The following is a 23495-nucleotide window of genomic DNA, read 5'->3' as shown; positions in this document are numbered from 1 at the left end:
AATTCCAACAGTCAAGGTTTCATTTATGTGGAGGCCATCGTGTACCTGGGTCATCTGTTTTTTCATCCCATCCAAAAGACTAAACACTGTTTCTTGCTAGGCTGTTGTCTTCCTATATGGTCAGCAGCAAACTTACTTAATCCTAAGATAGTATATTATATCAGAAGCTGTGTTATTTGATTCAAGTAGCTAGATTGTGTGCAGAGTAAAACCAGTAGAGCTATAAAATAAATATCACTTAGCACTGTTGATATGTTATGTATGTGTAAACAGTGATTATAAAAATATGAATATTTGATCTAAAACTTTTATTTTCAGGCATTGCCAGATCTATTGAGATTGTGGTACCATGAAAATTGTCGCATTTTCCAAGATCGTTTAGTAAATGATGAAGATCGTCTTTGGTTTGAAGGTCTTCTGAAAGAGAAGATGAAAAGTGATTTTGACATGGAATTTGAAGATGTTGTCAAAACTCAGCCTGTTTTGTTTGGCGATTTTATGATAACTTCATCAGATATCAGACCTTACTTGGAAATTGAAGATCACGAAAAATTGGTGAAGGTGTTAGAAGATTATCTTGAGGATTATAATCAGATTACCACAGCTCAGATGAAACTGGTATTATTTATGGATGCTGTCAAACATGTTTGTCGTATTAGTCGAGTTATACGTCAGCCTCTTGGTAATGCTCTGTTACTTGGGATGGGAGGCAGTGGACGTCAGAGTTTAACAAGATTAGCAGCACACATGTAAGTTGTTTACTTGTATCTGACTTGGTGGGTTCATTTAGGTAAAAGAGATTGATTCCCTTTTAGCATGATCCTGGTGTTGGCTGAGAAAGTTCCTCAGGATTTTTAACCGTCTTGTCAATGGTGCTGGTCTAATATGAAAACTTGAGGTCCTATATATGCCATTGGAGAGCATGTTAAAGATCCTTTAACGGTTGGAAATCGATATGAGTGGAATCCATAGCTCTGCTGTGGGCACAAAATTATCCTCATTGCACACTGAATGGTTGATACACATCTGCATTAGACATGCTGGTTCAGATAATTCCATTTAATTTTTAAACAAATCAATGTTATTCGCCTCATCAGTTCTTTACTTATTTGAGATTAACATGATTATTTCTCATTGATGTTGGCAGTTTGTACCATCTGATCACAAACTTTAATAATCTGTAAATCTGATAAATTTTGAACTATATTTTATCAGGTCTGAATTTGATTGTTTTCAAATTGAACTGTCTAAGAATTATGGTGTAGCTGAATGGAGAGAAGATTTAAAGAATGTTATGATGAAAGCTGGGTTAGAAAGTAAACCTATGGTGTTTTTATTCAGTGATACTCAGGTATGTAGTAATATTTAAATCAATAATTTTTAGATATAATAGATAAAATCAGAGAGCTTACAAAATTTAATATTAATGAATAAAAGCATGCCCGAGAATATGGTATTACCCGGTATTTGTTTTTCCTAGTTTGTTGACCCTTCAAACATTCTGTTACATTGATGAATGGATGTTTCAATAAAAGTATGTCAAATTTGGTATATATGGAAAGTATAGACACCCAATCTTACTAGAAAAATACTGAATTACCTGAAAAATGCCCATGGGGCAAGCACTGGGTAAAATTGTCAGGGTATCACTAACTGACAACCCGACTGTTATCTGTCAGCTTATTGTGTGCCAGCTTAAGTGAGGAAACGGTTGTTATCAAATGTATGGGCGGTTTTGGGAACATTGAGGGGCGTCAACGTACAAAAAGACTGCAAATAATACATTCTGAAAAGTGGACCCTCCCACAATGAAGGTAAGTTGACAGACATTGCATCTAACAACAGCTTACGTATAGCTATAGGTATCCCTGGCAAATCCAAAGTTTTGAGAGGGAATTGAAGCAAATTTTTGATAGATTGGTTACTTTAAATATGTTTTTAGTCCAAATATATCATCAAATCACAAAGTCTGTACGCGGGAATGTATCTTTAAGTTTTTGAGAGAAATTAAATTTTCTTTTCTATTTTTAGATAAAGGCAGACTCCTTCTTAGAAGATATCAACAATATATTAAACTCTGGTGATGTACCTAATATATATGGTTTTGATGAATTAGATCAGATTTATACAGCTATGAAACCCATTGTAATGGATTCTGGTCTACAAGCTACTAAAACTAATTTATTCTCAGCTTATACGAAGAGAGTTCGTAGTAATTTACATACAGTTATAACTATGAGGTAATTGTCTGGAGTATTCTTATTATCTATGTGTGTGGTGGTAAGTGGCTCAAAACCTTCCACAAGTCTCCAAAAATGTCTTCTATTTGTAGAAAATGTGAAATCCTGATTTCTTTAACATTATGTTTTCTTTAGCTGATCATATTGATTGATTTTAAGTAATCTATTACTAATATTATGGATTTGAAATTGAAAAATAAAAATATTTACATTTTTATTTCAGTCCTATAGGAGAAGTATTCCGTGCCAGATTACGTCAGTTTCCAGCTTTAGTTAATTGTTGTACTATAGATTGGTTCAGTGAATGGCCTAAAGATGCTCTTCAATCGGTAGCGATGAGATTCCTCAATGATATTACTGATTTAGACGCATCTGATGAAGTCATGACTGGTTTGGTATGTACATTTAAATTAATACAATTTTAAGTTGGATAAAATTAATACATTTTTGTGCGTTCAAATAAAATCTTCTAGTTTGACAAAAATTATTTGAAAAGATCAATATGTTGTTTCTGTCAGTAGCCCATTTAATATAATTTCATTAAGAAACCACAATTCTGTTTTTCTGCCTCAAATGGAAAGGTGGGAATAAAACTAATAATACACGTTCATATTTTTCTTTTATTTGATTTTTTTCAGGTCAATATGTGTCAAGCTATTCACCAATCGGTCGCTAGAAATTCTGAACGCTTCCTTGCAGAGTTATCTCGACATAATTATGTAACACCAACAAGTTACCTGGAGTTACTGGGTATTTTCTCTAATCTTGTTGGAATGAAGAAATCTGAATTAAATCTGGCAAGAAACAGACTTAAAACTGGTCTGGATAAGGTAAGAAAGGGCTTATAGAATATATGTTTCTTGATTGTATAATGTAAAACCAAATTGATTTGATTTAAGACAAACTAAAGTATTAAATTTTGTTTGTCATATGTGTAATTTGGATTAGACATGGAATATACCCTGTATGATTTAATTTTTTTATTTAATAAGAAGCATATTGGTTTGCTAATTTTAGATTATCTTTGCTTCTCAGCATTGAAGTAATCAACCTAAATAGAGAATGGTATTTGAGAATGATCATTTGTTCAGTTTTCTATGTTGTCTACAGTTGTTAGATAAAGATTATGTATTTGTTTTATAGTTATTGACAACAGCAGATGAAGTAAAGAAATTACAAGAAGAACTCGCTACAATGAGACCATTATTAGAGGAAGCTGTTAAAGAATCAATTAGTACAATGGAGAAAATTTCTGTTGATACGGTAAACATCTTCACAATAGATTTTCTGTTTCTGTGTCATAAATCATTATCATGTATTCAAAAATGTCCCGATTGACAAAATTTTGAAGTGAGATGACTTTTTAGGTATCCACCAAGACTCTACTTTTGTTCATATTGACTGGCATTGAAATTGATAGGGTAGAGAATTTACATGCCATAAAATTGGTTACTTCAAAGAATTCAACCGGAAAACGCTATAAATGTAGTGTTAAAAGTTGATTGATAAATTGTTGTCATGAAATTTGATAAAAATGTCTGGTTACTCAGAGGTAAACAGTATAGACAAGAATGAAGTGAAGGTCATAACTGTGTACAATTATATACTCTGGATCAATGCAACACATGGCATGATGTTTGACAGGTACTGTCATAGGATCAAACTACCAGCTTGCATAGATGACAGACTAATCATCAATGTATGATATAAATAATTATGTTTTTTTGTATTAATCAATAGGCTGTTGCCGAAGAAACTAAAGCTATTGTACAGAAAGAAGAAGCAGCAGCTACTATTAAAGCTGAAGAAACAAGAACAATAGCTGATGATGCTCAAAAAGATCTCAATGAAGCTTTACCTGCTCTCGTAAGATTTTACTCTTAAACTATCTTTTTCTTACACATATTTACTTTTTATACACAATTTCGGAAGGTTTAAATCTCACATATTATTGGCTGTTTATGGTGATTGGCCGATATTTAATAGATACCACTACCTATTCCACAATGATGTAGGCTACTTGTTTTGTTTGATCAACCGGTGAACAGTAACCTAAATCAAAACTATAAATTTCTCTGCAAAGACCTTTCAGTAATGAATGTTTCAATGATTCAAGTTTATGTTAGGATCTAATGCAAGAAGCAACAATGATTGTTCCGTCAGAACCGAGTATTAATGATAGTTATACTGTAGGTCTCTGTGTTGTCCAACTTCAACAGATCCTTAAGTTTGTTTACTTGTAATTATTTATAGGATGCTGCTTTGACAAGTTTAAAATCGCTGAATAAGAATGATATTGTTGAAGTGAGAGCACTACAAAGACCACCAGAAGGTGTACGCCTGGTAATAGAAGCTGCTTGTATCATGAAGGGAATCAAACCAAAGAAAATAGCAGGAGAAAAGGTAATTCACTTTTTACGAAAAAATGTAGATCACTGTTTTTATTTAGATTATCCAGAAGCAAGTAGTTATAGGTCAGTGTTTTATGCCCACTAGTTAGTGGAATCACATTTGTCCGTTCACTGAATTGGAGAAGATTTTTATGGTTTATCTTTGCATAAAATCATTGTACCTGATTTCATATTTAACTATATTGTTACTGTCATTTCTTCAAAAACAAAGACTTTTCCACATTTAGTAAAACAATCAAAGAAAAAGACATTTGTGACCAAACAGCCTAAGAATTTAAAGGAGCATATATGTTATACATCACATATATGGAGCTTATCAATTGAATTATAACCCTTTTGCTTCATCACAATTTGTATATATTTATAGCCTGGTCAGAAGATTGATGATTATTGGGATGTTGGTAAAGCTGCTATTCAGGATCCAATCAAATTCTTGGAATCTCTGTTTAAATTTGATAAAGACAATATACCTGATGATGTCATCAAGAAAATCCAACCATATATTGATAATGATGCTTTTATGCCAGAAAATATTGCCAAGGTAAAATTTCCATGTTACTTTTATATCCATGGATATGAAGAATAAAAAAATATTTGATATTTTCTGTTGGAAAATTAAAGTAAAACTAACAATATATGACCTTATGGTTCAGGGCACTGGACTCACAACCAGAGTATTCTGTGTCCAAATCCCCTTTGGAAACAGAGAACAATCTTCAGGGTTTTCCAGCCCTATTTTTACTTATTTGGGATGCCGTCTGCAGATTTTGTAAAGAAAATTTTAAGTTGTTCTGTTTGAGCAAAAAACCAAAGTTAAAATGAAAGAACAATAGGTAGAAACACTGCTGTCCCAGAAAAATCCTTGCCCTCATATTGCACATGTAACCATTGGAAGTTTAAAATAACTGTATATTAGTTTCAAAATGATCTAAGTGTTGATGGGTTGTCGAGTCCTACTCTATTCCAGTATGTGAAGAATATCTGATGGTTAACCAGTTAGTATTTCTATAAATTGTAATTTATTTATATTACAGGTATCTAAAGCTTGTACATCTATCTGTCAGTGGTGTCGAGCTATGCACAAATATCACTTTATCGCTAAAGGTGTGGCACCTAAACGTGAAAAACTACGAATAGCCACAGCTGATTTAGAGGAAACACAGAGAATGTTAGATGAAGCTAAAGGTAGATTGCAAGAAGTAGAAGAAGGTATCGCAACGTTACAAGCTAAATATGAAGACTGTGTTCGCAAGAAGGAAGAACTGGAGAATAAATGTGAACAATGTGAAGGTCGTCTAGGTCGAGCCGATCAGGTCAGTAAATATGTCATGATGTAAGCTGGCTCAGTGAGTAAGACTGAGAAAATTCCACAAGATTTTCCATCTTTGTTTCCCCTAGTCATTCAGATGGTATAAAATAGTGAACCCTTGACAGTTGGAATTCGATATAAGAGTAGGCCATAGCGCTGCTGTCTGGATAAAATTTCCCTCATAGCACACTGCATGGGGTATGCCCGTTGCCATTAGCCCGCTCAGTGCAGAAAAGTAGGATGTTAAACCCGATTTTATTTCCTTTCATATTAATTTAAACCTATTTAATGTTTATATTATTTATGATCCCTCCTCCACCATTGATATTTCGGCCAGTTTTAATAGCACTTAATTTTCAAAGAATTGAACTGTCTGCGAACTGTCTCCAAAAAACGTACATAAATTTAAATATATGTAAGTTCAATAGAAACATTTTATAAAGTCGAAGTTGTGAAAAGGGATCCAGATTTGATAAAGATATTTTACCCTACCAAAACTACAAAGATTAGTGTCATGTATCTTGTAAAAATATAATTCACTAAATTCTGCCATGTTGAATTTCTACTACAGTTGATTGGTGGTTTAGCAGATGAGAAAGATAGATGGAGAGAATCTGTAGATAGATTAGAGAAGATTGTAGATAATATAGTAGGAGATGTATTAATATCATCAGCTTATATAGCTTATCTAGGTCCTTTTACGGTAAGTTATAGCATGTATTATTATATAGTTTATCTAAGTCCTTTTACTATATCATGTATAAAATAGTGTATTGAAATATAATAATCTATCTGCTGACTGTCTTGGACATAGTAAATGTACACAGATATTCGAGAAAATTAAAACTTTCTAATAAGCCTACTTGCACAAATAATGTGATTTAATACGAAATTGTAAAATTTCAAATTTGTTACGTTTAATGTTTTCTTGATGTGTTTTGGGTTGTTTTTTTTCAGGGTGAATACCGAATAAGAATGCAATGTGAATGGGTGGTGTCATTAGATGAACATAAAGTACCTCGAACAGATGATCCTAATTTAACTAGTACCATGAGTGATCCTGTTAAAATACGGGCTTGGCAGATAGCTGGCCTACCTAAAGATAGTTTATCAGTAGAAAATGGTGTAATTATACAGTTCTCTAGAAGATGGCCTCTCTTTATTGATCCTCAAGGCCAAGCTAATAAATGGGTTAAAAATATGGTATGTTTACGTTTGTAAGATTAAAATAAATCTTCGTCACCAAAATTGATTCCTACTCAAAAATTCAAGTTTTCAAATACTGAAATAAAAGTCAAGCGAAAATTGAACTTTGTGTCAGGACATTTGCAATATCCCAGTTCTTTGGATGGTTCAAAAACAAGTTTTTTATATATTAGCATTCCTTTGAAAGTGTATTGAGTAAAATACCCAGAACTGAAATATTATTATGGTTAGCTTTTACTATTAAAACCTTTATTTTAAACAGGAAAAAGATAATGGTTTAGATGTGATCAAATTATCTGATCGTGATTTTTTGAGAAGTTTAGAGAATGCTGTAAGATTTGGTAAACCTTGTTTATTAGAGAATGTTGGTGTTGAGTTAGATCCAGCTCTAGAACCAATCTTACTTAGACAGGTAAATAATAACTTGTATTATTTACACCTAATAATATTTATATTTAACTGACAATTCACTGACCAGTTTGCTAAATTTATATATTCTTTTCAAATTCTTTTAAACATAATAGACTGAAATCAGTTGCAATACATTTTTAATTTTCGAAGGAAACACGAGTAGAAATGTTACAATAAAAATAATTGATCTATTTTAAGCAAGACTGGACAAAAGGCACCTGTCAGAGACTTCCTCGGACACAAATTATCACACAAAGTTTTTATTATAATATACATTATGTGATAATTTGTGTCCGACAATGATAATACCATTTAATGATTTAATTTAAAAATGGATAATCAAGACTTTGTTTATTATTGTAACAATAGTAGCCACAAAAATCGAGACTACGCTATTCTTCAAACAGTCATAACTTCGCTCAGAATGAAGTAATTTGATTGAAATTTTCAATATTTTTTTCATTATCGATTTTTAAACTATTATAATAGAGAGAACTGTGTTTAAAATTAATAATATTTGATAAATTTCGTAAATCTTGGCCATCCTTTGCTTATTTCAGACATTTAAACAACAAGGTAGTACTGTAATAAAACTAGGAGATGCTGTTATACCATATCATGATGACTTTAAGTTTTATATAACTACTAAATTACCTAATCCACATTATACACCTGAAGTTTCTACTAAAGTTACTATAGTTAACTTTACACTATCACCAAGGTAAATTTTAAACTTTGCTCTGTTGATCAAATCTGCTGTTCATCATTTGAGGGATTTTGATGAATCTCTTACGAACTACAATATTGTGAAAGTTGAATCTCTATATAGAATATGGTCCAAAAATGGTTCAATTCTATTCTGTATAAACAGACCAACGCAACTGATAAGCCTCTTTTAAATATTTGAATCCTAGCCAAGAGATTATCTACTATTCATATCTTGGTTTGGTGAAATAATCAATTCAAATTTAGCCTGCATTAAGAAATAAAAATTTAATTCAAAATGTTTATAAAATGCAAATGACAATATGCAGCTTAAGGTTAAAATGGCTTAAACTTCACAACGTTCTCTGTACAATTATGGCTAGTGCTTTTATGGTGCAAGATCAAATTGTATTGTTTCTGAAAATGATATTTTGTAAATTCTAGTGGTTTAGAAGATCAGTTACTGGGTACCGTTGTAGCAGAAGAACGACCTGATTTAGAGGAAGCTAAGAACCAATTGATTATCAGTAATGCCAAGATGAAGCAGGAACTAAAAGAAATTGAGGATAGGATCCTGCAGCGCCTTAGTAGTTCTGAAGGAAGCCCTGTTGATGATATAGATTTGATTCAGACATTGGCTGCATCAAAAATCAAATCTCAAGAAATTCAAGTAAAAACATTAATATCTATCAAAATCATGTAGTAATTTTATACAGTAACATTGTAGATCCTTTTTATGTCTCCAGTTGTTGTGCATGTAAAACAACCCTTGACATTTAGAATTCAAAATTATTTGTAATACATAAGGGTAAAAGTTTACTCATAGAACACAACATGGTGCATGACCATCTTCAGTTTTCATTAGCATGGTTGGTGCAGAAAACTAAGATTCTTAATTCAAGATTGTTCTCCACAGTGAAGATGCAGACTGACCATTAGTCTTAATTTACGATATGAAATCATGTCTTCTTTTTTTTTTTCTAGGCTAAAGTGATAACAGCCGAAAAAACAGAAAAAGATATTGATCAGACAAGAAGTCAATATATACCAGTAGCTGTGAACACCCAGATTCTTTTCTTCTGTGTTGCTGATATGGCTAATATAGACCCTATGTACCAGTACTCTTTAGAATGGTTTATTAATATTTATCTTAATGGTATTGCTAATGCTGAAAGGGCTGGTAAGTAAATAATAATGCCTTGAGATTATCCTGTCAATTTTTCTGTCTCTATCTATATACATGTATGTTGTAGTTCCCAACTTTTTCCACAGAGCACTATCAGTAGTGAATGTCAGCGCAATATAAATGCATATATTATTATTATTATTATTTGACCTATTGGGACAATTTACAAATCTACAAGGACCCCCACATCTGCAATTACTTAGTTTAATCAAATTTACCACCACTTTTCAGATTAAGCTTGGATAATTATGTTATCAACATGGACCAACTTAATCGGAAACATCAAATATTATGAAACAATTAAAATGAATGAAATATGTATTTTGATAAATTCGTACATTCCTGTTTGTGCTCTATTCACACTCACTCTCCAGTGATTGCCCCAAACTTGTATCAATCCCAGCAAGAAGTTATTTAATGTGACCATGATATCATCTACTGAAATTCTTGGTCTGAATGCATCCAATTTCATACTGAAGTTCCCCCTTTTTTTCCTGGTAAACTGTTCAGACCTCAAGAATTCCCAGGTTTTTAAACACTGATGTTGAGAGTACCATCAATGTTGTCTCGTCTAATTAACTATATTAAAGAAAATATTTTCTATGTTTTTCAGATAATATAACACTAAGAATAGAGAACATCAATAAATTCTTCACCTTTAGTTTATATAGTAATGTTTGTAGAAGTTTGTTTGAGAAACATAAACTATTGTTTGCTTTCTTACTCAGCTCTAGAATTAGAATGCATAAAGGTTTGATAGATATGGTAAGTTAACTTAAATTTAACTTACCAACACACATAGGAGAGAGAGAAAGGAAGAAATGGAGATGAAAGTCTAATCAACTTAAATCAACTAATGTATGGTTCAATTTTATTGCAATAATTCGCTTGAACAGGTGACCCTACTTATTGTCACTTAAGAAGGGAATCAAAACATCACCAATTGAATCACCAATTGTGATCTAATGTGCACACGTTAATCCAACCGAACAGTATAATCAGGGACTTTCTGATTATATATAATTTGGATCTTGAACAGAAATGAAAGGGTTACTTTCATTGTCAATCCAGATGTTCTATATTGGCTTAATTGCAAATGGGTTACATAGAATTGAGTCCTGTCACGGCTTTGCCAATCTTGAAAACAGAAGAGATGTAAGCAGAATCGACATGGGACCATATTCGGTTGGAGAAATTCTTATTGCACAAAAAATTGTTTTGTTTCCTTAACTTATATTTCAAAGAATTCAATTCCGGCACATTCGATTGAGCATGGACAGAGTAATGATGGAGTATGGCTTCCTTCCTTCCTATGAAGGGTATATTAATAAGTAAATGTATTTTAAATAATGATATATTATTATAGAATGAATGGAGATATTTGATAGCTGGTGGAACAAGTAAACCTAAAGAATTAGATAATCCTTTCCCTGATTGGATCACAGATAGATCCTGGAATGATTTCCTCACATTAGCAGCTTTACCTAAGTTTGAAAACTTTGCTGCAGATTTCAAGAACCATATGGAAGGTTTTAAGAAAATATTTGACAGTGCAGAACCTCACCGGTAAGATTTCTCTCTTTCTTTCATTTATACAGACTTTTGGAGAAAGCAGTGACTATTGAATTGGATTTGTCTGACTGACTATGACTCTGCTTCTAATTCATGTAGAATGTTCAAATATGGTGTAAACAATTCTATTATATATTATTTCAGAGAAGACCTCCCTGGTTCCTGGAATACAGAACTGGATGATTTCCAGAAGATAATTGTATTAAAATGTCTTCGTCCCGATAAAATAACGAATGCTATGCAAGATTATGTTGCGAAAAATCTAGGACAAAGGTTCATTGAACCTCAGGTAAGAATTTTTATTGAAGTGAATAAGAGTGTAAATTTAATAGTTTTAGACCAGGATATTGCATCAAGACAATTGTTTTTTACATAAACGGAAACTAACTTCTAAATATATATTAATATTATAAAATAATTTAATGTTTTTTAGACTGCTGATCTACATTTAGTATACAAAGATTCATCACCAACCACACCCCTTATCTTCGTCTTATCACAAGGTACAGATCCGGCTGCAGATTTATATAAATTTGCTGAAGAAATGAGATTCGCAAAAAAACTCAATGCCATTTCACTTGGTCAAGGACAGGTTAGTAGTTGCAAATTGTCTTTTCTGTCTGCACTTAGAGGTTTAATTTTAACGATAATTTAGTCAGTTATCTTTATTTCATGTTTATGAATAAAGAAAAGAGCAATTACTAATAGGATTTTAAAGGCTCTGATCCCCATTTTAGGGATTTTGAATCCCTTATAAACTTTCATATATTGAAATATCAATCCAAAGTACTAAATAATTTAGTTGAGTACATTTTAATATGGATTAATCTGTAAAAAATTTGGAATCGGGATCGGTGGCTGCTACAAATGATATCTTTAAGAAATGCCGGCAAGAGAAATAAATGGTTTTCTTGCACATTAGGGAATGTGAACCTGGGGGGGGGGGGGACAATCTAATTTGGAATCTACCACAGTCTTCAGTATGAAAAAGGGTTTATGGATGATCCATCATACAATCAAATAATGACAGAAATTGTATTTTATTTTCAATTCAGGGTCCAAGAGCTGAAGCTTTGATGAGAAGTGCCATGGAGAGAGGTAAATGGGTGTTCTTCCAGAATTGTCATCTATCACCCAGTTGGATGCCTTCATTAGAAAGATTGATTGAACAGATTGATCTAGACAAGGTATTCATAACTTTTCAAACATCTCAATAAAAATCCAGTCAAACAATATAACTAGAATCTGGAAATCATTAGGACTTGTTATTTCTAGGATATTATGAGGGACTGAACAAGAAATAATGATACTAGTTTGTACAACATTGTGCCTGATATTGTCAATAACGGGTAATATTTAATTGATTTATTTATAGGTACATCGTGATTTCCGTCTGTGGTTAACCAGTATGCCAAGTGATAAATTCCCGGTTTATATTCTACAAAATGGTTCCAAAATGACAGTGGAACCACCCAAAGGAATCAAAGCCAATTTATTAAAATCTTATAGTGGCTTTAACGATGATTTCCTCAATTCATGTGGTGAAAGGGTAAGAAATTAAAATGAATTTTTTTTATTTGCATTTAGTTATAAATCTCACTGTACATGAAAATATAAAACATTGTGATTTAGCTTATTGTAATAAAGGTTATTTTGTCTTTTATCTTAAAATCTACACTTACACAAAGAATGATAGTAACTTGGACTAAATTTTATAATAATAATAATAAGCAATTCAACTTTAGTTCTTCACGGTCTTGATAATTAAATAGCCACTCAAATCTTGTAAACAATGTTTTGTTTAAACAGTTTCAAATTTAAAATTGAGCAACCAAGTACTTCTTGTTTCTACATTATTATTCCCTCCAAGAAATAGGAAACAAAAATTGTTATTTATCCAAACAACAATGAATTCAAATAGCATACTAAACTTAGGCTGTCTGTTAGGACCACTTGAGAACATACCCTAAGCTAGTTGACCGACATTTTAAATCCTAAATCAACAATTTTAGTCAAAAACACTAAGTATACTTTGATAATTTTGTTACATATTTATTATGCTTCCATTTAATAAAGTATATATTTAGTCTTTGTGTGTATGATAGATGTGAAACAGATTAGAACCGCATTACAAAACAGTATACTCATTTTTGGATATGGCAGCCATCTAGGCCAGAGATCTATTCTCGAAGTATGAACTAGGTGGATCTGTGTGCAGAATGTTCAAATTGTTTTGTTATTATTTTTCAGACCCCTATATTTAAACATCTACTACTATCACTGTGTTTATTCCATGGTGTTAGTTTAGAAAGACGTAAATTTGGAGCTCTAGGGTTTAATATACCCTATGAGTTCACAGATGGAGATTTACGTATCTGTGTTAGTCAGTTAAAGATGTTCCTCAGTGAATATGAGGATATCGCTTATAAGGTTAGTCACTATTTACGGCATATTTAAAAATAAGCTTTCTGCCCCAGAGATGGATTTTACTTTGTGATCCCTCTGCATTTTTAGGATAAAATGGATTAAAGGGATAAAATGTCTTAATCGTGGACCTGCACAGCCCTATGGTTAAGAATTATACTATTTTTGCTCCAAATCTTGCCCTAAATACAGTATTTTAATTTCAAAATGCCCTTATTATGTTAATTAGACATTTAATCCCAGACGTGCTATCTCTTTACATAATTGAAAGTGAACTGTGATGATGAAATTTTAAAATTTTTATTTCAAACAGGATTTTGGATTTTTAAGAACAATGATTTTATCTGTTGTTTTATGATATATTCTATAGGTGTTGATATATACTGCTGGTCATATTAATTATGGTGGACGTGTAACTGATGACTGGGATAGAAGATGTTTGATGAGTATTTTACAGGATTTTTATGTACCTGATGTACTTAGTGAAGAACATGTTTATTCTCCATCAGGAATATATAGACAAATCAGTCCATCTATGGACCATAACGTACGTTCATATAATGGGAATATTCTTAGGGTTTTATACTCACCAAATATACATTTCAGTGTATTTTGAACTTTGTTATTTATTTTAAGCAGATTATTTTCTCTCACCTTTCGAATAAAGCAAGGGCTTTTAGAATGGTTTCTTAAAAATAAAGTTGTAAAATGTTTTTGATCCAGTCATTTTGAATTCTAAAACAAAATCAATTTGATCAATATTTAATGTACAAAGTAAAATACTAATTATATATAAATGTATTATTTTTATACAGGGCTATATAGCTTATATAAAGAGTTTACCTATTAACGATACACCTGAAATATTTGGTCTACATGAAAATGCCAATATCACCTTTGCGCAAAATGAAACAGTATTTAACTTGACTGGTTTACTGCAGCTTCAACCTAAAACTGCAGCTGGTGGTGGAAAATCTAGAGAAGAGGTACAGTACTTTATTATTGTAGACAAAAAGTGTTAAAGAAAGAAATTTAGTAGTGCCCACAATATAAGCCTTCAGTTCTCTCCATCTTCTTATTTGTATATAAGTATTTTTTTGGTTTAGGTTATGGAAGATGCTGCGAAAGCTATATTAGAACAAGTACCACAACCTATAGATATCGCTATTGTTATGAAGAAATATCCTGTTTTATATGAACAATCAATGAATACAGTGTTAACACAAGAAGTTATCAGGTATTTTACTTACATTTATTTTGTCTGTTTATAGTGTTCATGTTAGTCATATGTTTTTTTGTCTCTAGTGTGGTTCCCCCCCACCCCGGCAGTTACCCTTAGGCTTACTAATTTTTGATGTAATTGTTTAGGGTTTCAGTTTACATCTGTGCCTCAATAATCTTTCTGTTATCTAAACATACAAAATTTTATTTCAGATATAATCGTCTATTAAAGACCATACATCAGAGTCTACATGATTTATTAAAAGCATTGAAAGGTTTGGTTGTCATGTCTCAGGAATTGGAGAAAATGGCCAATAGTTTGTTTAATAATGTTGTTCCAGATATGTGGTCTGGCAAGGTTGGTGAAACTTACAATGTTTAAATTTCAACATCTATTTTTATCTTGCAGTTGTAGTAGTAAATGTTCAGATATTTGCTTGTTTTGTTTCTTGGAGAATATGTGTGAAGATTAAACAGGCATTATACAAGAGCTAAATCTGTCTTTCTTTATGCCTTAAATGTTATTTAAATTATTAGACATTAATTTACTTACCAAGACCATAATCAACTCTCGATGCCATCGGATACTCTCAATTTTCAACAGATTTAAATACGATTGAAGTTAATGATTTAATTTAAATGGATTATTATGGTAATAACAGTAGCAATAACAATTGAAGCTACGCTGTTCTTGTACCGACGATAATTTGACTGAAATTTTCAACATATTCCCTTTTGTTTATCTTTTCATTATAGCGAGAACTGTCAGCTCTTTAATCTTACATAATTAAACTTAAAGATGTATTTTATTTATTGTTTTATTAGGCTTATCCATCACTGAAACCCCTTGCTTCATGGGTTGTAGATTTAGTAGCAAGGATGAAATTTATCCATAATTGGATTGATGATGGCATACCTCCTGTAAGTCACTTATATTTTAATCACAAACAACTTCTAACGAAAATATTAAGAAAAACAAGAGATTGATTATTTATCTTAAATACCACCAGACTAACCCCCATAGCAACTATTGATGTGGTGGCTATTCCCATATCAACCTCCTATCAAGTCATTAGGAATAGGGTTGATATTGAGGTAATATTAATAACAAATGAAATAACCAAATGCTTTGAATTTCATGTGCACAAAGTAAGCAGCGGTTGATACTCCATGATAATCGTTATTGCATCCTATTTCCAGTATTGTTACTTAAAATAAAAACCCAGAAAGCAGTTGCCATCTGCTACTAATCCTAATACTGGGTGTTTAAAGGGAAGTAACTCTTTGGTTTTGTCGTGTGTGCAATATTATCTCCCCTTAGACCACATCCTTCTAACTTGAGATTTTTGATTCAAATTATTATTTTGATTTATTTATATGTTTTATTTTTAGGTGTTCTGGATATCAGGATTTTTCTTCCCTCAAGCTTTCTTGACAGGAACCTTACAAAATTATGCTAGAAAGATGAAGATCTCTATTGACACTATCAGCTTTGATTTTAAAGTAAGTGACAACTTTTTATGTAAATTGTAACCACTTGAAAATTATCCAAACTACTCATTCTAAATTTTCAACTTGTATATTTTGTTGTACAAATAATGTATCTTATGAAATTATCATCTCTTTGCTTTGTTCAAAACTGAGTTTTTATGCCCATCAATATATATCCATTAGATTAATCCAATATATTATTCATTGAATATTCTAGTGATTCAGTTTGAATATTTTATTTGAGTATTTGTATTGTATTATGAGTGAATTGGGAGAATGAATGGGTTTAAAGCCTTGTACTGCTGATCATCATGGGTTACAAGTTTGTTAACTATGTTAATGATGCCTGTCCCAAAATGAACTAATTGTGTTTATTGAATCATTTTTTTTTCTCACTCTATTATACAGGTTTTGACAGAGAATGTCAGTGATTTAAAGGAAACACCAGAACATGGTTGTTATATAAATGGTCTGTTTTTAGAGGGAGCTAGATGGGATTATGACAAGGGAATGTTAGCTGAGTCAAAAGCTAAAGAATTATATACAGATATGCCAGCTTTATGGTTAATTCCAGCTGCTAATCGTAAAGCACCTGATTCTGGAATCTATGAATGTCCTGTGTATAAAACTCTTACAAGAGCTGGTATGTATTTTCTTTTTATTTTTTTATATAATATATTGTCTTAAGATGCTGCTTGTTTGTAGATCTGGTACTTGTTCCTCAAATCATGGGTAAAATTCCACAACCCCATTAAAACTAGGAACTCATTTTGTAATAGTACTAGTATTTTTTCCTCACCCTTAGATGAAATCTTCATTATGATGGCGGTTAAGCTGTATGAATAAACGCCCTTACTGACCATTTCAATGTAAATTCAGTTTTACAGAATTTATTATATCTATATTTCTATTTTAATTATATATTCACAGAAATGTTTTCGTAGTATCTGCCGCTTTTATAAATGTATGCATTGTAAAATTTGTAGAGAACATGTATTACTTCAGCAGTACTCTCGGAATGCTTGTTTGTTCATCGTGTATTTTAAGTTTACTGTTTAGCCCCGTTAACAATTAATATCCTTGAGGTTTTTCATTTGAGGTCCATAGTATGCAGTGTTTGATTTCATGGGCTCTGTAAATGCATTATTATTATTATCAATAGTTATGTAAAAATTTCAGATTTAAGTGACCTTTGCATGACTGACTTTAATCCTTCAAATAAAAAGATAACTTTTATTTTTGAAATAATCTGCAATATTTAATTAATTTCCCTTTAAATTACATGGCATAGGATATGCTATCATCTTGATCCCAGTTGCTGCTAAAAAGTAGGATATTTGATTTTAGTTTATTCATTCATTTATTTCTTCAATGAGATATAGTATCTGGTTAACGTTCCCAAGTACAGTATACATGTATATTATAAACTTATATATCATTAAACAGTTTATTATATGAATATTATTAATAATATCACATATAAATACCAGCTAGTACAGTGACAGTATTCATATTTCTAATGTTAATGAGGTATAATTGTAGTGTAATTTGATACAGTAGACAAACATTATGAATTCAATTCACAATAGTCATGTTGTATTGTCCAAGGGTTTTGATTGAAAATATTTTTGATTAATTTGTTTAAAATTAAAAAAAAAATTTCTGCTAATGAACTTCCTTTCGAATACATTTACTAAAAATAAATTTGTAATTTTAATGAATAACGAAGATCATAATTGTTAGTTTCCCTGTTTCTCTGAGTTGTTTAAAGGAGCTTAATCGCTAATATTTGGGACCTAGAAATTGACCCAAATGGGTCGCAATGCATATAATAATGTAATCTGATTGTTTATGAACTGATTTATATTCAATTGTTTCCGTTTTGACTCTAATTTCAAATCAGTTAGGTCCAGCGAAATACGGCACGAGTCTCAACCGAATAGAAATTTCTAGCGTCTGGTTATTCCAGTCTATTGCGCATGCTCTCCAGATAAGTTATGGCGTCGCCGTATGACATGAGTTGTGGAATATGTCTAGCCTCGCTCTTTCTGGTCACTTGTTAAAAATGATGATGAAACGCACTATGGTACACGATTCGTGTACCAATGGTAAAATGTTGGGGTTTTTTGTAAGATAACAACATCAATGTTGATTTGAATTGACAAATAATTTGTGTTTTCAACGTGTAAGACTTTGGATGATATTGAGTTAGAGATTTAGCTACTTTAATTTTCTGTGAATTGTTTTAATTAGCTGTAATAGAAATTCTCGTTATAGATCAATAAAACATGGTCTAATGTTTATATTATACCAGATGGTACTTCTTTGTTATAATCAATATTTCTATCTATATATAATACTAAGTAACATCTAATAATAACAACTATAGTCATCACCTTGGTTTTAAAAGGACATTATGCCAAAACGCTATATAATTAAAACCATTGCATATCATCAGCATAAAATAGTCATACATGACAATAGGAAAAATAACAAAAAAGAGTGGAGGTTGTAAAAGCTTAGCACTTTTTAAAACAGCCTATAAGTTATAAGCGGTAACATAACAATGCAAAAATCGGAAGACGCAAAATTTCACAATATCAAATAGCAAAATACAAACTCTCATCAGGCTAATACCAAAATAAATAGATGACACACATTACTTACTTGCACTTTTATTTTTTCGTAAAGCATAAAGGATTCAAATTACTTACATGTATTACTCTGCTTAACCTAAGCATCATCAAACTTAGTCAAGGTATTGATGTAATGAAAGTATACACCAAGTTTCATCACTCTAATCAATGTTCTCATTTAGTTTTAAACAAAGATGTCAACACCTAATCCCCTTAATCCCCCATCAGATTGCTTTCTTATCTGAATGCGGCTTTATTAAATTGCTTTTATTTTAGTAGCCCTATGGTTAAACGTAAAGCATTGCTTTGCAGAGCTTTAGTCTGTCGCCCTAGTCTTTCGGATGGTACGAAAAACCGAGGTCCTGTGTACACATTGGCATGCACGTAAAGATCCCTTGACAGTTGGAATTCGATATAAGAGTAGGCTGTAGTGCCGTTGTTCGGGCAAAATTTCCCACATATCACACTGTATGGTGTATGCCTGTTTTCATTAGCCCAGTTCGGAGCAGAACAGTAGGACGTTAAACCCTGTTTCATTTTAATCTGTCGCCTAAATACAGCTTTGGATTTTTTGCTGCATGATCGGTCACCTGCTAAACCTTGTAATGGGTCTTCTCTAAAACAAATTTCTAAAATAAATACCATAAGTTTAATGATTAATCCCAATTTGATATACGGTAGTTTAATCGAGAGGACATTTGTCACCATTTCTCTGTTACAATTCATTAAAAAATTAATTTCAACTATAAATACGAACATCATATTTTCTAGTAAATGTTATGATACAAGATATAGATAATAATATTAGAATTTGACATAAATAGCAATTTATTTGATTTATAACTAAAACAACAAATTATAAAACTATGAAATGCATTTCTGTGTTACTAAGTTGGTTATTTTAATTCATTAGGCATCCATCGGTCTGCTAGGTATGAATACTATGATCATTTTCATCAAAATTATGAGCATGATCTAAAATGATTTTATGCTGGATGAGTACTGTACTCATTCTTGTGAACACTCTACACACTACATTTATTATTTGAAATTTATATATATTGTTTACATTAGTGAAATGAAAAAGCCTATTTAACTACAAAAGTGATTGTCTGATCTGTATTAAATTAACATGCATTATTTAAATTAGTAAAACAAAGAAGCCTATTTACTTTCAACAATTTCCGTTTATAACTACACTTTTTTGAACCTTGTGAACACTCTATCGACAAAAGTTATCCGATTTGTATGAAATGTATATGCATTATTTATATCACTATCAAAGAAGCCTATTGAATTTCAGCAATCTCTGTTACTAACACACTAACTCTATTTATGGAATAACAATCACTGGTTTATTAACATGCAACGTTTCGACGATGATACTCTCGTCTTTATCAAGCTTGATAAACCAGTGATTGTTATTACATAAATAGTGTTAGTGTGTTACTGTTCAATTACTAAATGCCACTTAAAGAAGCTCTGTTACTAACTTCTACAGTTATGACCCTTGTTTAACTTTGTTGAACCTTGTGAACATTCTATCTGTATCTTGTAAATGCTCCTATTACCTACAAAAGCATAAATATGTGACAACACTTGTAAACTGTTCCGACGATTTAGCTGCTGTGGGCGTATGTTTCGTTTCCTAGGGGCAACATATCTTTATTAACGGTCATAGATACAAATGGTATACTGACGACATGTAGTAGCCTACTTTTAATTCCTTGTATATGGTGGGGATATTCCTAGAGGCAACATATCTTTATTAACGGTCATAGATACAAATGGTATACTGACGACATGTAGTAGCCTACTTTTAATTCCTTGTATATGGTGGGGATATTACTTTAACTAATAAAATTCACAATGAAGATCAACTTTTTAATTCGACTTCGGTCCAGTTGCTAGTTTCAGTGTTTTTAGAACTAATTTTCCATTTCATAAAATTGTGTTTCAGTAAAAAAAAAAAAAAAAAAAAAAGAAAAGATTGGGTCTTATTTCAAGATAAAATTTAATACTTACTGCACAGATGTTATAGATTCTGTCAAACAATTTTCCATTTCATGAATTTGGTCAATTATATCCAATATAAAAAGCACTTTATAAACCTGAATAGGAGAACCCAAAAGGAAAAGTTCAATGAAGGATTTATGCGATGGCCCAACACCACCACCATCCCTTTTTTTTTTTAATTAAAAAAAAAAGTAAAAATCTAAAACACTCAATTAATTAAATACCAACTCAAAATTTTGTCTGAAAAGTAAGGTGGTAGCTCCAGAAAATTGAACCTACATGACTTGACCAGATAGGGCACAGTAATCAGTCAGTAAAACAACTAAAACGTTTCAATCAGGGTAGGACTGGGGGCTAGTACCCCTGAATCTGACCATGTAAGGCTTTTGTTACCCAACTGGCATTCGTTATGGCTAGTTTAGCTCTCCCATGCTTCATCCCCTGTACATCTTTTATTTTTGTTTTTATTATGATAGAAAATTCTCACACAGGATTAAAAATCTAAAAATGAATGTTTAAGTTATTGTCATTAAAACTTATAGAGAAGCGATGTTGCTAATAAACTATTTTATTAATTTACTTCTTTGCAACCAAAGGAAATTACAGTTTAAGACAATTTAATTAATATTAGATTACAGTTAGTACTTTTCAGTTTGTTTTTCTGATTTTTACACTACATTGTAATCTAACCAACATTATATATTTATACCAGGAAGAGGTTTATATTTATAGCGGGTTAAAGAAACCCAACCTAATACCACTCAGAATAATACCCATATACCGGTACTGGTACACTTAATCATAAATCATCACAATAGGCAAGCTTTATCAGTACTGACAAATTGATTAATGCAGAAGTTCATAGGGATCAGAAAGTACGGAAATTTCTCCATTAGTTCATATGACTCGCTCATTTTAAAAGTTAAACATTTTCCCATGATTTAAATTTAAAGATAAATTTTCATCATGAAAATTTGCAATTTATTACCCAAATGTGAGATTATAGACATTTTTTTAGAAATTGCATATGGCTGTTGTTAAGGATATTTAATTCTAGCTAATAGTTTATAATAAAGTATACGATATCTACTCTGGTACAAGTAAATATTATTATCTGTTGAATTGAACACATACAGATTTTTTACTGGTTCAACAAGTTTATATGTTTATGTTCTTGCTCCCCCCAGGCTGAATTAAATATTACATGTATTAATCTTCTTATTAACTGTCTTGACCACAATACATGAAAACATATAGTAAACTACAGACATAATTTACTAGAGACTATTCAGTATATACATGTGAAGTCATATAAACTATAAATCATGTAGATATATGTTCTATACATGTAAATTTATATAAGTATTCTATAAATGACAGTACTGAAACTATTTAAAAATGTTGTTTCTTGCAGTGTACAGATAAGTCAGATTAGAAACTAGAATTTATAAATATTTATTGTTTTGCACTTGTCTATTCAATAATTGGTATGAAGTCTGCTCACACCACATCCAATTAAGGGACTGCCGGAAATCCTACAGGACTAAATTTGGTGTGGCTCGATTGCAATTCAGCCAATTCGGAACATTCCAAACTGAAAATCGAAACACACACCACTACCCTTGTTAGTATCTAGTTTGAACTAACCATACATGTTACTTATAAAGTTTTAATTTATTAATGTTTGTCTATTTACAGGTACTCTTTCAACAACTGGTCACTCTACTAACTTTGTGTTTGCTGTAGAAATACCAACAGATGAAGCTCAAAAACACTGGATAAAACGAGGTGTAGCCATGCTGTGTGCTCTTAATTATTAAATCTTAATACAAACTACATTAATTATTTAAGTATTACTTTGTACCAGTAAAACTAATGTCAGTTCAGCATTCTATTCATGTCCTAAATTATTTTTTGATGTAAAAATTGTAATTAATTTATACTTCCTTATCCGGATGTTTTTTTAGCATATATCTTTAAGATTGAAGTATTTTCAAATGTAAATTACAGCATTATTTACAAAAATTAGTACAGAGAGAAATTTATTATGTTTTGGATATTCAGGTTTTAATTCCAATCAAATTGTATTCTTTTAGTTTTAATAGTTCAATTTACATTACCACAAGTATTAAAATTATCAATTCCATCCATTTTTTTCAATACAAACAATAAGATATATTATTTACTATATATTATTTATTATATTATCTGTGATATTTAATTAAATTATAAAATTTGTTTAAAATTTAATTTGTGTTTTATTTTATTTACATATTATGGTACACAGACTTTTTGTCGAGTGTTTGACTATACCGGTCATAGTCATAAAAAGCACCAATTAAGAACCATGTTAAACATTAGCTAGGAATCCCAGAGAAATGTTGATATAATTCTAATTAAACTGTGTCAGAATCAGTAGCAGATAAAAGTAGCAGTAAAGTGTGTCACCAGCCTCTGAACTGATAAATATATGGAAAGTATAAACTTACACCAAAAATCTGGGAAGAAAATTTAATGGTCCATGAAAATGGCCCCAAGTTCAGAAAAATGACCCCCGAAGTCCAGGAAAAGAGTGTCTGACTTTTTTCTCGCCTTAAAAGGAGAAATTCTATATAAGTTCCATGTTCTGTTACTTATATCCTCCTTTAATATTATCATCAAAAGCTT

At 31.3% G+C, this 23495-nt stretch overlaps 1 protein-coding gene across 1 annotated transcript in view; it reads left to right on the top strand.

The window, feature by feature from the left end:
• The window catches only part of LOC126809785 (dynein axonemal heavy chain 1), a 54122-nt gene extending 31124 nt beyond the window's left edge, over positions 1-22998 (top strand). The window contains exons 47-77 of the mRNA XM_050534555.2: positions 319-749; positions 1216-1351; positions 2032-2240; positions 2464-2635; positions 2879-3070; positions 3384-3503; positions 3981-4106; positions 4494-4643; positions 5019-5192; positions 5686-5964; positions 6532-6663; positions 6918-7163; positions 7429-7578; positions 8138-8298; positions 8727-8952; positions 9267-9462; positions 10082-10233; positions 10835-11034; positions 11185-11329; positions 11474-11632; positions 12096-12227; positions 12416-12589; positions 13291-13470; positions 13835-14011; positions 14280-14450; positions 14571-14701; positions 14899-15043; positions 15511-15606; positions 16078-16188; positions 16585-16819; positions 22527-22998. Coding sequence (XP_050390512.1) covers positions 319-749; positions 1216-1351; positions 2032-2240; positions 2464-2635; positions 2879-3070; positions 3384-3503; positions 3981-4106; positions 4494-4643; positions 5019-5192; positions 5686-5964; positions 6532-6663; positions 6918-7163; positions 7429-7578; positions 8138-8298; positions 8727-8952; positions 9267-9462; positions 10082-10233; positions 10835-11034; positions 11185-11329; positions 11474-11632; positions 12096-12227; positions 12416-12589; positions 13291-13470; positions 13835-14011; positions 14280-14450; positions 14571-14701; positions 14899-15043; positions 15511-15606; positions 16078-16188; positions 16585-16819; positions 22527-22648 — 5430 coding nt within the window. The 3' untranslated portion in view covers positions 22649-22998. The remainder of the gene's footprint in view (positions 1-318; positions 750-1215; positions 1352-2031; positions 2241-2463; positions 2636-2878; positions 3071-3383; positions 3504-3980; positions 4107-4493; positions 4644-5018; positions 5193-5685; positions 5965-6531; positions 6664-6917; positions 7164-7428; positions 7579-8137; positions 8299-8726; positions 8953-9266; positions 9463-10081; positions 10234-10834; positions 11035-11184; positions 11330-11473; positions 11633-12095; positions 12228-12415; positions 12590-13290; positions 13471-13834; positions 14012-14279; positions 14451-14570; positions 14702-14898; positions 15044-15510; positions 15607-16077; positions 16189-16584; positions 16820-22526) is intronic.
• Positions 22999-23495: the final 497 nt, after the last annotated feature.

This window comes from Patella vulgata, chromosome 2 (genome assembly GCF_932274485.2).
Source record: "Patella vulgata chromosome 2, xgPatVulg1.2, whole genome shotgun sequence".
NCBI lineage: Eukaryota > Metazoa > Mollusca > Gastropoda > Patellidae > Patella > Patella vulgata.
Note: the sequence above shows the minus strand (reverse complement) of the source record. Positions and strands in the feature narration are given on the sequence as shown.